At 41.9% G+C, this 14,857-nt stretch overlaps 1 protein-coding gene across 1 annotated transcript; it reads right to left on the bottom strand.

Annotated features, from left to right (window-relative positions):
• Positions 1-3,994: 3,994 nt before the first annotated feature.
• On the bottom strand, positions 3,995-9,408 carry LOC116361131 (fibroblast growth factor 7-like). The gene is made up of 3 exons (XM_031815849.1): positions 9,396-9,408; positions 4,620-4,726; positions 3,995-4,274 (listed from the first exon to the last, which is right to left on the bottom strand). Exons 1-3 carry the CDS (start codon positions 9,406-9,408, stop codon positions 4,059-4,061), a joined length of 336 nt encoding a protein of 111 aa, XP_031671709.1. The 3' UTR covers positions 3,995-4,058.
• Between the last annotated feature and the right edge of the window lie 5,449 nt (positions 9,409-14,857).

The raw sequence follows: 14,857 nt of genomic DNA, 5'->3' as shown, positions 1-14,857 counted from the left end.
TTTTCTCTGAATGTCCTTGTATTTTGCCGTTCAGTTATTCTTCTGATGTCTTGTATTTTGCTGTTCAGTTATTCTCTGAATGTCTTGTATTTTGACGTTCAGTTATTCTCTGAATGTCTTGTATTTTGACGTTCAGTTATTCCTAGAATGTCTTGTATTTTGACGTTCAGTTATTCTCTGAATGTCTTGTATTTTGACGTTCAGTTATTCTCTGAATGTCTTGTATTTTGCTGTTCCTCAAATTGTTGTTGGCAGGTGATAGGTTGTTTTTTTCTGGTTCAAACCGAATCCTCTGCTCACACTCCTGGCCAGCGAGGATTATGGGTGTGGCAGAATGAGAGCATGGTTTATGTCCCCAAAGATGCTGCAGAAAAACATATCTTAAAAAATAAATAATTTACACTCCAAACACCCCATAATAACTCATCTTTGGTTTTATATAAATAACACAAATAATAACTTACAACAATGGATAATAACACAAAAGTTATAGGCCAGTATGGAGATTTTGCAGTTTAGTTGTAACTGTGCAGACAGAGTGAACGTCTTTAAAGGTTGTTAAAACGTTATTTAAAAGGTCTTTCTGTAGGTCGTGAGATGACGAACACGGTATATGTGATGTGCTTCAGGAACATCCCAAAACAGAAGAGATTAAAGGAATGAAGTGGTTAAAGGAAGCCTCTGGTATGTTGCTGCAGTTAACTTCAGTTCCTTAGTGAGACCAACAATACCGTAGTAAAGCATTATGGTATCTGGCAGAACATGGAATGTCTCAACAGAAAAAAAAGCCTGTATACATCCCAAATGGCACCCTATTGTCTGAGTAGTGCACTACTTTTAACCAGGGTCCATAAGCTCCAGTCAAAAGTAGTGCACTATATATAGAATAGGGTGCTAATAGTTGGGATACAACCCTCATGTCAAAGTTTAAAAAAAACCCATTTAACACGTCAGGTGCATAACAGAGATCAACGCTAACAATTGATATAATCATTCATTATAGTGGAGGAAGATCAAGGCATACGGTAATACATACACATTTAACACGCTGTGTGTTCTGGTCTCTCTGTACTTTAATCCAGATATCCTTGCTAACTTCATCAGCATCATCAGCGTTACACTCTTGCATGTTAAAACTGCGTCCCACATGGCACCCTATTCCCTAAATAGTGCACTACTTTTATTACATAAAAATACTTTATTTATCCCACAAAGTGCATTATTTATATATGTAGGAAATACAGTGCCATTGGTACACAGTCATTATCAAACCTTAGTAAATGAATTGGGAGTCAATGAGCAGCTGTCACATGTAATTACATATGTATTTTAGTTCGTACATATATATTTATCAATATACTGTATATATTGTGTATGTATGTGTATATATATAGTATGCTTTGAACACTTGTACAGTGAAAAGACAAGTCCAGCTTGCTGTCTGTCTTTACATTGATCCAACGTCAAGCCAACTGAGTTTTTGCTTTGGTTGTTCTTCTGCTCACAGTTCATACCTGTTAATATGTATATGGAACTGTCTGCTTATTGTACTACATTTAGTTACAACTTTATTTTACCGTCTGCTTTCTACCTACAATTTACTTACATTACATGGAAACAAATTATCATTACTCAGTTACTAGCTCTTAAACATAACATGGAAACATATAATTATTACTCAGTTACTAGCTCTTAAACAACATGGAAACATATAATTATTACTCAGTTACTAGCTCTTAAACATAACATGGAAACAAATTTTCATTACTCAGTAAATAGCTCTTAGACAACATGGAAAACATATAATTATTACTCAGTAACTAGCTCTTAGAATGTTTGGGATGAAATGAAACATGGAGCACTACAATAGGTGCCATTTGATATCACATCGTTTACAATTTTCTTGATTGATTAAGTAGTCTATAATGAAGCAATAAGTCCCGAGGGGGTGTGGTATATGACCACGGCTAAGGGCTGTTATGCATGAAGCAACACCGTGGTATATTGGCCATATACCATAAACCCCTGAGGTGCCTTATTGCTATTATGATCTGGTAACCAATGAAATTAGAGCAGTAAAAAGACATGTTTTGTCATACCGGTGATATACCACGTTTCTCAGACAATCAGCATTCAGGGCTCGAACCACCCATAATAATACAAATTATAACCAGCTGTTTGTTTTTGCAAATTCCAGGTAAATACCAACTGTATTTTATTACTTCTCCTATATTCATTACACTATTAGCCATTATAATAAGGGAAGTCAAACTAGTATAATAGTACAACCATTATTAATAATAATACTTTTCTTGAGTAAAGTAAGTGACTGATCAGCTTGCTTTGTTTGACATTACATTTTGATATTGCCTGGAGAATTCAGTCAGTAGGAACAGTTTTATTATAAATGTTCTCAAACATCCCTTTTCTTATTCCTTTCCCTGTATTGCATTTATCCCAGAACAACCAGTATGCATGCTGAAACAGAGTGCTTGACTTCATCCAAATCAAGGATATTGTTAGTATTATTGACCACTACCTGTTGTTTTATATATATTTCCACATAGTGAGGTTGGAATAATACTGTGAAATTGTGAAAATGATGATAATTCCCTTTTAGTGTAAGAGCTGTTTGAGAAAACTGCATGACATTTCAGCCTGTTTTGGTGGGATGGAGTTTTGGCCTGCCTGTTGACATCACCAATAAGAAAGAGGGGTTTCAAATCTCTCTGCCAAACAGCTAGTTTTCAGTTTTCCCCTCCCCACTCAGACCACTCACATACTGTCCTAGCTAAATTCTTGCTTGAGAAACTTGCACTTTGCTAAGAAGCAAGTGTTGTTTCTTTTTCACAATTTTTATTGAAATCAATCACAGTAAGGTACTTAATTGTTACTCAGAACAGCTGCATTGGACCTTTAACATTTGCACTACTGAGGAGGGACCGTGCATCAGTTTTACACTAAAAACCTTGGCACATGAAAGGATAAGTAACTACAGAACTTATTTACATTGTACCGCCCAGGAGAGTGGCGTTGTTGATCATGATGAGTAGTTGTATTTTCTCTGTGTTTCACAGCCAGTATGACGTGACTGAAGTGGTAGATTATATTAAATTATACAACAAAGATCTGCAGCTCAGCCGTCACAACGTCCAAGAATCCCAACATGGGTCTCTTTATCCAGACGTCACAGCTTCAGTCCTTTCTGTTCTGTCTTTTCTGCTCTCTCAGTCCTCTCAGCTCTCAGGCCAATCCTCCCTTCTCCTCTTTCAGTCCTCTCCTGCTCTCCTCCTCTTTCAGCTCTATTCTCCTCTCCTCTTTCAGTCCTCTCTTCTTTCAGTCCTCTCCTCTTTCAGTCTTCTCCTCTTTTAGTCCTATTCTCCTCTCCTCTTTCAGTCCTCTCTTCTTTCAGTCCTCTCCTCTCCTCTTTCAGTCCTCTCCTGCTCTCCTCCTCTTTCAGTTCTATTCTCCTCTCCTCTTTCAGTCTTCTCCTCCTCTTTCAGTCCTATTCTCCTCTCCTCTTTCAGTCCTCTCTTCTTTCAGTCCTCTCCTCTTTCAGACCTCTCCTCCACTTTCAGAACTCTCCTCTCCTTTGTCAGTCCTCTCCTCTCTTCTTCTAGTCCTCTCCTCTCCTCTTTCAGTCCTCTCCTCTCCTCTTTCAGTCCTCTCCTCTCTTCTTTCAGTCCTCTCCTCTCCTCTTTCAGACCTCTCCTATCCTCTTTCAGTCCTCTCCTCTTTCAGTCCTCTCCTCTTTCAGTCCTCTCCTCTCCTCTTTCAGTCCTCTCCTCTTTCAGACCTCTCCTCTCCTCTTTCAGTCCTCTCCTCTCCTCTTTCAGTCCTCTCCTCTCTTCTTTCAGTCCTCTCCTCTCCTCTTTCAGTCCTCTCCTCTCCTCTTTCAGTCCTCTCCTCTCCTTTTTCAGTCCTTTCCTCTTTCAGTCCTCTCCTCTCCTTTTTCAGTCCTCTCCTCCTCTCCTCTTTCAGTCCTCTCCTCCTCTCCTCTTTCAGTCCTCTCTTCCTCTCAGGCTCCAGTCACCTCTTCCTTTTTCAGTCTCCTTCTCTCAGACGCCAGTCCTCTCCTCCTCTCTGCATTTCATGGGAATGAAGTGGGAGGCGATGTGTTCCCTCCTGGTCTTCTTCCCTCTCAGCGGTCTGCCCTTTTGAGACAGAGCAATGAACATCTCCTTGTCGTCTCTACTCGACTTAACAGACGAGTAAGCGTTGAAGTAGTTTTCTAGGAAAATCTCCTTGAAGTTGCAGTTCTCATTGTAGATTTTCTGTAAATAAATAAGGACACAAAATGGGACGATATTAGGCGTGAGGAGGGTTATAAACATTTTTTTTTTTTTTACTTGCTTATGTTTCTTCTATTTATATATGCATCATGTTATGGGTATGCTTGTAATTGTTAAGGGCTGGGGAGTTTTTCAAGATAAAAAATAAATGGAATGGAGCTAAGAACGGGCAAAATCATAAAAGAAAACCTGATTCGGTCTGATTTCCACCAGACACTGGGAGATTAATTAATCTTTCAGCAGGACAATAACCTAAAACACAAGGCACTGTACAGTACAGTGCATTCCAACCCTGTCCAGCAGAGAGAAGGTAGTTTAGTTAATTACCTTGCCTTGCAGCAGGCCAGTCCTGTTCATGGAGATATAGTACTGACTCTTCACTCCTTTGATAGCTAACACTCCTCCCTCGGACACCGTACGGACCTCCAGGATACCTATAGGAGACAGAGGGCAGATATATATACACTGCTCTAAAAAATAAAGGGAACACTTAAACAACAAAATGTAACTCCAAGTCAATCACACTTCTGTGAAATCAAACTTTCCACTTAGGAAGCAACACTGATTGACAATACATTTCACATGCTGTTGTGCAAATGGAATAGACAACAGGTGGAAATTATAGGCAATTAGCAAGACACCCCCAATAAAGGAGTGGTTCTGCAGGTGGTGACCACAGAACACTTCTCAGTTCCTATGCTTCCTGGCTGATGTTTTGGTCACTTTTGAATGCTGGCGGTGCTTTCACTCTAGTGGTAGCATGAGACGGAGTCTACAACCACACAAGTGGCTCAGGCAGTGCAGCTCATCCAGGATGGCACATCAATGCGAGCTGTGGCAAGAAGGTTTGCTGTGTCTGTCAGCCTAGTGTCCAGAGCATGGAGGCGGTACCAGGAGACAGGCCAGTACATCAGGAGACGTGGAGGAGGCCGTAGGAGGGCAACAACCCAGCAGCAGGACCGCTACCTCCGCCTTTGTGCAAGGAGGAGCAGGAGGAGCACTGCCAGAGCCCTGCAAAATGACCTCCAGCAGGCCACAAATGTGCATGTGTCTGCTCAAACGGTCAGAAACAGACTCCATGAGGGTGGTATGAGGGCCCGACGTCCACAGGTGGGGGTTGTGCTTACAGCCCAACACCGTGCAGGACGTTTGGCATTTGCCAGAGAACACCAAGATTGGCAAATTCACCACTGGCGCCCTGTGCTCTTCACAGATGAAAGCAGGTTCACACTGAGCACATGTGACAGACGTGACAGAGTCTGGAGACGCCGTGGAGAACGTTCTGCTGCCTGCAACATCCTCCAGCATGACCGGTTTGGCGGTGGGTCAGTCATGGTGTGGGGTGGCATTTCTTTGGGGGGCCGCACAGCCCTCCATGTGCTCGCCAGAGGTAGCCTGACTGCCATTAGGTACCGAGATGAGATCCTCAGACCCCTTGTGAGACCATATGCTGGTGCGGTTGGCCCTGGGTTCCTCCTAATGCAAGACAATGCTAGACCTCATGTAGCTGGAGTGTGTCAGCAGTTCCTGCAAGAGGAAGGCATTGATTCTATGGACTGGCCCGCCCGTTCCCCAGACCTGAATCCAATTGAGCACATCTGGGACATCATGTCTCGCTCCATCCACCAACGCCACGTTGCACCACAGACTGTCCAGGAGTTGGTGGATGCTTTAGTCCAGGTCTGGGAGGAGATCCCTCAGGAGACCATCCGCCACCTCATCAGGAGCATGCCCAGGTGTTGTAGGGAGGTCATACAGGCAGGTGGAGGCCACACACACTACTGAGCCTCATTTGGACTTGTTTTAAGGACATTACATCAAAGTTGGATCAGCCTGTAGTGTGGTTTTCCACTATAATTTTGAGTGTGACTCCAAATCCAGACCTCCATGGGTTGATACATTTCATTACCATTGATAATTTTTGTGTGATTTCGTTGTCAGCACATTCAACTATTTAAAGAAAAAAGTATTTAATAAGAATATTTCATTCATTCAGATCTAGGATGTGTTATTTTAGTGTTCCCTTTATTTTTTTGAGCAGTGTATATAGTATACAGTGCTGAGTGAAAGTCTACACACTCCTTGCACAGTTTTCAGATTTTGCTGCCTTAAAATTAAATCTAAAAAGGGATTTTTGGTGTGTAGACTTTCCCTAGGGACTGTATATACCCTTTGAGCAACAATCACAGAGGACATACTGCACCTATAAACCCACCAATCACAGAGGACATACTGCACCTATAAACCCACCAATCACAGAGGACATACTGCACCTATAAACCCACCAATCACAGAGGACATACTGCACCTATAAACCCAACAATCACAGAGGACATACTGCACCTATAAACCCAACAATCACAGAGGACATACTGCACCTATAAACCCACCAATCACAGAGGACATACTGTACCTATAAACCCAACAATCACAGAGGACATACTGCACCTATAAACCCAACAATCACAGAGGACATACTGCACCTATAAACCCAACAATCACAGGACAAATATCTAAATACTACAGAAGACTGTCAAATATATCAATACCCACAATATATACCTATCAATCACAGTACTGATATAAGAGCCTACCACAGTATCTAAATATATATAATGGTGTAATAATCACATGACGAGGACCATCACAGTGGACCTATCAGAGAGTCCCAGTCAGGACAGATAGTAGGTATGAGACCATAGAGACCTAATAGCCAATCCCAGTCAAGCGTTCCTCTCCTCTTCTTAGTGATCATTTTCATAAATCTAACAGGAAGGTCTTAGTGGTTAATCAGTCTGCGGTTAGGTTGGTCTCTGGATGTACTGAATGTATACAGGCAGGCCCTCCTGTCTCTTCTCTGGGTGGCCATTACTAAACCACAGCTTCATGCCACGCCACATATGGGAGGCAGATTAGGCATGCTCCCCCGGGACTGAAAACAACCTACTCTCCTGCGCTTTGCACGCTACACCCCAGCCCCATCCTCAGCCCCAACCTCTGCCCCAGCCACAATCCCAGCCTCAGTCTTCAGACCTATGCCTCAACTCTCTCTCTCACTCTCTCTCACTCTCCAAAAAAACATTTTTAGCTTGTTGGTTTGCTTTATGTCCGTGGAGCACCGCTGAGATTAACAACATCATTTAGATATCTCACGGGATACTCAGATATAAAGTTGATGTGATTTATTTACAACTATTCAAATAAATTGTTTAACTCCTATTCAATTGTTAAAGTCAACTTTACATATCTCAATAATTAATACGCATTTAAATATATTATAGACAGTATATGATAAACAAAACACTCTCTTTCTCTGTGAAACCGAACAACTGACGAGAATCGTAGACTAGATTTATCAATCTGTCAAATCTCATAAAATCACACGTTTCTAAACCTTCATCATTTTTCATGTCTGTATTTACACAAAGAACTTGGATGGATGCTACAGCAATCAGCTCATTTCCCTGAGATACTAGATCGATGCCTAGCTATAACAATACTTCATTTTTGTACACATGCATACGTTTGATGTTTTATTACAGGAGTAAAAAGCTACAATAATATAGTGTTTTTCTTTTGAAAAGGGGGCATAACAATTAATTTTCCAATTTACTGGTTCATTAAACATGACGAACATCAGATGGTGTCTAGTATATATCGTAGCAAAACATATGCTGTCAGGTCCAACGCAGGACTAATATGTTAATAAAACAGTTGTGATAGCGAGTGAGTGGTTCCAGAGCAACATCTCTGTGTGTGTGTGTGTGTGTGTGTGCGTGCGCGTGCGTGCGTGTGTGCGTGCGTGTGTGTGTGTCAGGCCCAGACAACAGTAATATAACTCTCAAAGTGACATTGTGTTTATCAAAAACTCTCTCTCTTCTGGTTCATCTATCTCAGAGATAATGATCACAGATGACCAAGCATCATTAAGTTTGGGAAAGGCGTGCCACTAACGGGACACCTCGACAACATCCGGTGAAATTGCAGAGCACCAAATTCAAATTAAATGACTATAAATATTTAACTTTCATAAAATCACAAGTGTAATTACATCAAAATAAAGCTTAACTTGTTGTTAATCCAGCCGCCGTGTCAGATTTCAAAAAGGCTTTTTGGCGAAAGCAAACCATGCGATTATCTGAGGACAGCGCCCCGCATACCAACACATGAAAAACATTTCAACCAGGCAGGTGCGACATGAAAGTCAGAAATATGCCTGACCTTTGATGATCTTCTTCTGTATGCACTCCAAAAGGTCCCAGTTACATCACAAATGGTCCTTTTGTTCGATAATGTCCTTCTTTATATCCATAAAAACTCAGTTTAGCTGGCGCGCTTCAGTCAATAATACATCCAGTTTCCCTCCATCAAAATGCATACAAAATGAATCCCAAACGTTACTAATGAACTTTTACAAAACAAGTCAAACAACGTTTATAATCAAACCATAGGTATCCTAATACGCAAATAAACTATACAATTTAAGAAGGAGTATAGTATGTTCATTACCGTAGATAAATAAGAAAGAACGCGCTTTCTTCCACGCGCTTGGAAACACTACAGACAAAATGGGATCCACCTAGAAAAACGACAATTTCTGGATCATTTTTCCAAAAACTAGCCTGAAACTCTTTCTAAAGACTGTTGACATCTAGTGGAAACCCTAGGAACTGCAATTTGGGAGGACTTGGGCTTATAATTATAGTACTAGCCATTGAAAATAGTGGTAAGCTGAATGTTTTTTTTGGGGGGGGGGGTCCTCTGGGTTTTGCCTGTCATATCAATTCTGTTATACTTGTTAAACTTCTGTTAAACTTTAGAGTGTTTTCTATCTAAATCTACCAATTATATGCATATTCTAGCTGGGCCTGAGAAACAGGCAGTTTACTTTGGGCACGCTTTTCATCCGAACGTGAAAATACTGCCCCCTATCCCAAATAAGTTTTAAGGAACCAATAGAGCCCCACAGTGGAGGTGTCATAATACCCATAAAACCTAGCTGTCAAACAGGGAAATGGTTCCAATAATTTTTCCTCCATTCATTTTTCTCATAGGAAATTTTAGAAACACTTAAAATAAGGGCTGTGTTTCGTGGAGGCTTACCCAGGCGTGACATTTTAATAACCATGTAAAGAGAGAGAGAGAGAGAGAGAGAGAGAGAGAGAGAGAGAGAGAGAGGGGTCATAGGCAGCTGAGCTCCCACGTTTTCAGTATGTTGACAGGGACAGATACAGGATGCTACCCTAAACAACATAACCTTCACTCCAAATCAAAACTCCAACCCTACAACCTGATTTTGGACAGAATTACCTGGAATGCTTCCTACACCAAAGGATTATTATTACCAAACTGCTCTGGGAAACAAACAGAAACCTGAAAATACCATCCAACCTGGAACTCAGTGAGTAATTCTCTCTGAAGCTATTTTTTACTTTCAAAAGCCAACAAGACAAATACATTTAAATTATATATTTTACTTTATAAGGACTGAAAGCTACCAAGCTTGCTAGGACAAAGAGAAACTTCAATTATCAGTGACGTGTGAAGCGAGATGTGTCTGAGCCTTTGAGCCAATCAAATGTCTCAAAGGCTTCGAAAGGCTACCCCACCCAAACCCAGAGGCCTTGAAAATAAAAAATAAGAGAAATAAAAGCTTCCCCCAAGCGGGTGTGACACCTACTCCCGTTGCCTGCTGCACTGCTGCTTGGATTCCACCTGGTGATCTGTTCCCCGTCTGCCATGTTGTCTCCCCCTGTCTGGTAACTTTTTTTTCCCAGCACACAGGCACTGTAGGGGCGAATGACTCTGAACTTACAAGTCATTATATATTTAAAAAAATTGTCTTAAAGATGTCATAAATCAGCACTGCAGAGCTCTCCCTGTCCTATGCCGTGCCTTGATTGTATTACTGTTGATGACATCTACAGTTGCTAGCCCCAATTCTGACTTGTGCTCTGATATCTTCATCACTGATTTCTGCTCTCGTAACAGCCTGGGTTTTCTGCACGTTAACACTAGAAGCTTATTATCTAAAATGGATCAATTGAAAGTGTGGGTTCACAGCTCCAATCCAGATGTGTTGGTCATTACTGAGATGTGGTTAAAAAAGAGTGTTTTGAATACTGATGTTAACCTTTCTGTTTATAGCCTTTTTGGGAGAGACAGATCTTCCAAAGTTGGGGGAGTGGCAATCTTTACCAAGGAACACCTTCAGTGCTCGGTTGTCTCCACCAAGTCTGTCCCCAAACTATTTGATATGCTGGTTTTAAGTATTAAACTTTCAAATAGCTCTTTGTTGACTGTTGCTTGGTGCTATCGTCCTCCATCAACACCGGTCTGTACCCTACCTGCCCTAAGATCTCTCCTGGCCCCTTACACTAAATCTGAATTTGTCCTCCTGACCTAAACTGGGACATACTTAAACCACCTGACCAAGTCCTAAATCAATGGGACTCCCTAAATCTTTCTCAGATTATTACCAATCCCACAAGGTATGACTCCAAACACCCAGAAAAGGCTACTCTTCTTGATGTTATCCTCACAAATAATCCTGCTAAATATCAGTCTGGTGTTTTCTTTAATGACCTTAGTGATCACTGTTTTACAGCCTGTGTTCGTAATGGCTGCTCAGTGAAACAACATGTCCTGATTTGTCAAAGACACTTGCTAAAAAACTTTAATGAGCAAACCTTTCTTCATGAACTGACCTCTGTAAAATGGTGTAGAATCCGCTTGATCCCCTCTGTCGAAGACGCTAGGACCTTCTTTTTTAATATTTTCAGTGGTATTGTCAACAAACACACCCCCATAAAGAAAATGAGAATTAAGAACAGGTTCAGCCCCTGGTTCGACCGTGATCTTGCAGAGTTACTCCACCTTAAGAATTGCATTTGGCGAAAGGCTTGGCACACGCATACTCAGGCTGGCTGTCACACTCTGATCTGTTTCACCTGTCTTGTGCTTGTCTCCACCCCTTCCAGGTGTCTTATGTTCCAATTCAACCAGAGTGTTTTTCCGGTGCGCCTGCCTTTTCTATTCTCTTTTGCTAGTCCTCCCGGTTTTGACCCTTGCCTGTTTTCTGGACTCTGTACCCACCTGCCTGATCATTCTGCCCGCCCTGACCTTTGAGCCTGCCTGCCACGCTGTACCGCCTGGACTCTGTACCCACCTGCCTGATCATTCTGCCCGCCCTGACCTTGAGCCTGCCTGCCATGCTGTACCGCCTGGACTCTGTACCCACCTGCCTGATCATTCTGCCCACCCTGACCTTGAGCCTGCCTGCCATGCTGTACCGCCTGGACTCTGTACCCACCTGCCTGATCATTCTGCCCACCCTGACCTTGAGCCTGCCTGCCATGCTGTACCGCCTGGACTCTGAACTGGTTTGGACCTTTTGCTTGTCCACGACCATTCTCTTCCCTACCCCTTTTGGATTACTAAAAATATCAAAGACTCAAACCATCTGCCTCCTATGTCTGCAACTGGGTCTCACCTTGTGCCCTTATACTGACTGGCTCTCGTTCAGGCAAATGAGAAATAAGTACACTCAGGTTATCCGGAAGGCCAAAGTTAGTTACTTTAAGGAGCAGTTCTCTCTATGTGGGTCTAGCCCCAAGAAGTTCTGGAAAACGGTTAAAGACCTGGAGAATAAATCCTCCTCCTCACAGCTGCCCATGTCCCTTAAAGTTAATGATGTGGTTGTTACTGACAAGAAGCACATGGCTGAGCTCTTTAATCACCACTTCATTAAGTCAGGATTCCTATTTGACTCAGCCATGCCTCCTTGCCCGTGCAACATTTCCTAGTCTTCCACCCCTTCTAATGTGAGTATCCCAGATGCTTCTCCCTCTTTTTTTCCCTGCCCTGCAACAAAGTTTCTCCCTGCAGGCAGTCACTGAGCCCAAGGTGCTAAAGGAGCTCCTGAAACTTGACCCCAAATAACCATCTGGGTGAGATGGTTTAGACCCTTTCTTCTTTAAGGTTGCTGCCCCTATCATCACCAAGCCTATATCCAACCTTTTTAACATGTCTCTCCTCTCTGGGGAGGTTCCCATTGCTTGGAAGGCAGCCACGGTCCGTCCTTTATTTAAAGGGGGAGATCAAGCTGATCCTAACTGTTATAGGCCTATTTCTATTTTTCCCTGTTTATCAAAAGTGTTGGAAAAACTTGTCAATAATCAACTGACTGGCTTTCTTGACTGACTGGTATTCTCTCTGGTATGCAAACTGGTTTCCGCTCAGGTTATAGATGTGTCACTGCAACCTTAAAGGTCCTCAATGATGTCACCATTGCCTTTTATTCTAAGCAATGTTGTGCTGTTATTTTTATTGACTTGGCCAAAGCTTTTGATATGGTAGACCATTCCATTCTTGTGGGCCGGCTAAGGAGTATTGGTGTCTCTGACCTGATTAGCCTGGTTTGCTAACTACCTCTCTCAAAGAGTTCAGTTATTAAAGTCAGAAAATCTGCTGTATCAGCCACTGCCTGTCACCAAGGGAGTACCTCAAGGCTCAATCCTAGGCACCATGCTCTTCTCAATTTACATCAACAACATAGCTCAGGCAGTAGAAAGCTCTCTCATCCATTTAAATGCAGATGATACAGTCTGATACTCAGCTGGCCCCTCCCCAGATTTTGTGTTAACAACAAAGCTTTCTGTTCTACAACAAAGCTTTCTTAGTGTCCAAGTTTTCTCTACCCCTTAACCTGTTTGGGATAGGGGGCAGCATTTTCATGTTTGGATGAAAAGCATGCCCAGAGTAAACTGCCTGCTACTCAGTCCCAGTTGCTAATAGCTGCATATTCTTATTAGATTTGGATAGAAAACACTCTGAAGTTTCTAAAACTGTTTGAATGATTTCTGTGAGTATAATAGAACTCATATGGCAGGCTAAAACCTGAGAAAAATCCAACCAGGAAGTGGGAAATCTGAGGTTTGTAGTTTTTCAACTCTTGGCCTATCGAATACACAGTGTCTATGGGGTTAAATTGCACTTCCCAAGGCTTCCACTAGATGTCAACAGTCTTTAGAACCTTGTTTGATGCTTCTACTGTGAAGGAGGGGGGAATGGGAGCTGAATGAGTCAGTGGTCTGGCAGAAGGCCATGAGCTCGTGACGCGCGTCCACGTGAGAGTTAGCTTGAGTTACATTGCATTTCTGAAGACAAAGAAATTCTCAGGTTGGAACATTATTGAAGATTTATGTTAAAAACATCCTAAAGATTGAATTAGTTTGACATGTTTCTACAGACTTTAACGGAACTTTTTTACTTTTCGTCTGCTCGTGCGTCATGAATTTGGATTACTGGGCTGAACGCGCTAACAAAAAGGACATAAAGATTAACTTTATCGAACCAATCAAACTTTAATTGTGGAACTGGGATTCCTGGGAGTGCATTCTGATGAAGATCATCAAAGGTAAGTGAATATTTATAATGCTATTTCTGACTTCTGTTGACTCCAACATGGCGGATATCTGTTTGGCTTGATTTGTTGTCTGAGTGCCGTACTCAGATTATTGCATGGTTTGCTTTTTTCGTAAAGTTTTTTTTGAAATCTGACACAGCGGTTGCATTAAGGAGAAGTATATCTTTAATTCTGTGAATAACGGTTGTATCTTTTATCAATGTTTATTATGAGTATTTCTGTAAATTTATGTGGCTCTCTGCAAAATCACCAGATGTTTTGGAAGCAAAACATTACTGAACGTAACGCGCCAATGTAAACTGAGATTTTTGGATATAAATATGCACTTTATCGAACAAAACATACATGTATTGTGTAACATGATGTCCTATGAGTGTCATCTGATGAAGATCATCAAAGGTTAGTGATACATTTGATCTATATTTCTGCTTTTTGTGACTCCTCTCTTTGGCTGGAAAAATGGCTGTGTTTTTGTGTGACTTGGCTCTGACCTAACATAATCATTTGTGGTGCTTCACCGTCCTTTTTGAAATCAGACACTGTGGTGGGATTAACAAGAAGTGTAAAATGGTGTGAAATACTTCTATGCTTGAGGAATTTAAATTATGGGATTTCTGTTGTTTTGAATTTGGCGCCCTGCACTTTCACTGGCTGTTGTCATATTGATCCCGTTAGCAGGATCTCAGCCCTAATTAAGGGTGCTCTCGAGTGGCTAGATGTTCTTTACCATTCGGCCATCAGATTTTCCACCAATGCTCCTTATAGGACACATCACTGCACTCTATACTCCTCTGTAAACTGGTCATCTCTGTAAACCCATAGCAAGACCCACTGGTTGATGCTTATTTATAAACCCCCCCCCAGAGTTATCTACTGAAGCCTCATCCTCCACATACAACACCCGTTCTGCCAGTCACATTCTGTTAAAGGTCCCGAAAGCACACACATCCCTGGGTCGCTCGTCCTTTCAGTTCACTGCAGCTAGCGACTGGAACGAGCTGCAACAAACACTCAAACTGGACAGTTTTATCTCAATCTATTCATTCAAAGACTCCATCATGGACACTCTTACTGACAGTTGTGGCTGCTTTAGGTGATGTATTGTTGTCTCTACCTTCTTGCCCTTTGTGCTGTTGTC

This window comes from Oncorhynchus kisutch, linkage group LG3 (genome assembly GCF_002021735.2).
Source record: "Oncorhynchus kisutch isolate 150728-3 linkage group LG3, Okis_V2, whole genome shotgun sequence".
Lineage (NCBI taxonomy): Eukaryota > Metazoa > Chordata > Actinopteri > Salmoniformes > Salmonidae > Oncorhynchus > Oncorhynchus kisutch.
Note: the sequence above shows the minus strand (reverse complement) of the source record. Positions and strands in the feature narration are given on the sequence as shown.

Coding starts and splice junctions, on each gene's coding strand:
- LOC116361131 (XM_031815849.1), bottom strand. Junction 4,275..4,619: donor CTGGCCTGCTGCAAGGCAAG/GTAATTAACTAA, acceptor ATTTATTTACAG/AAAATCTACAATGAGAACTG.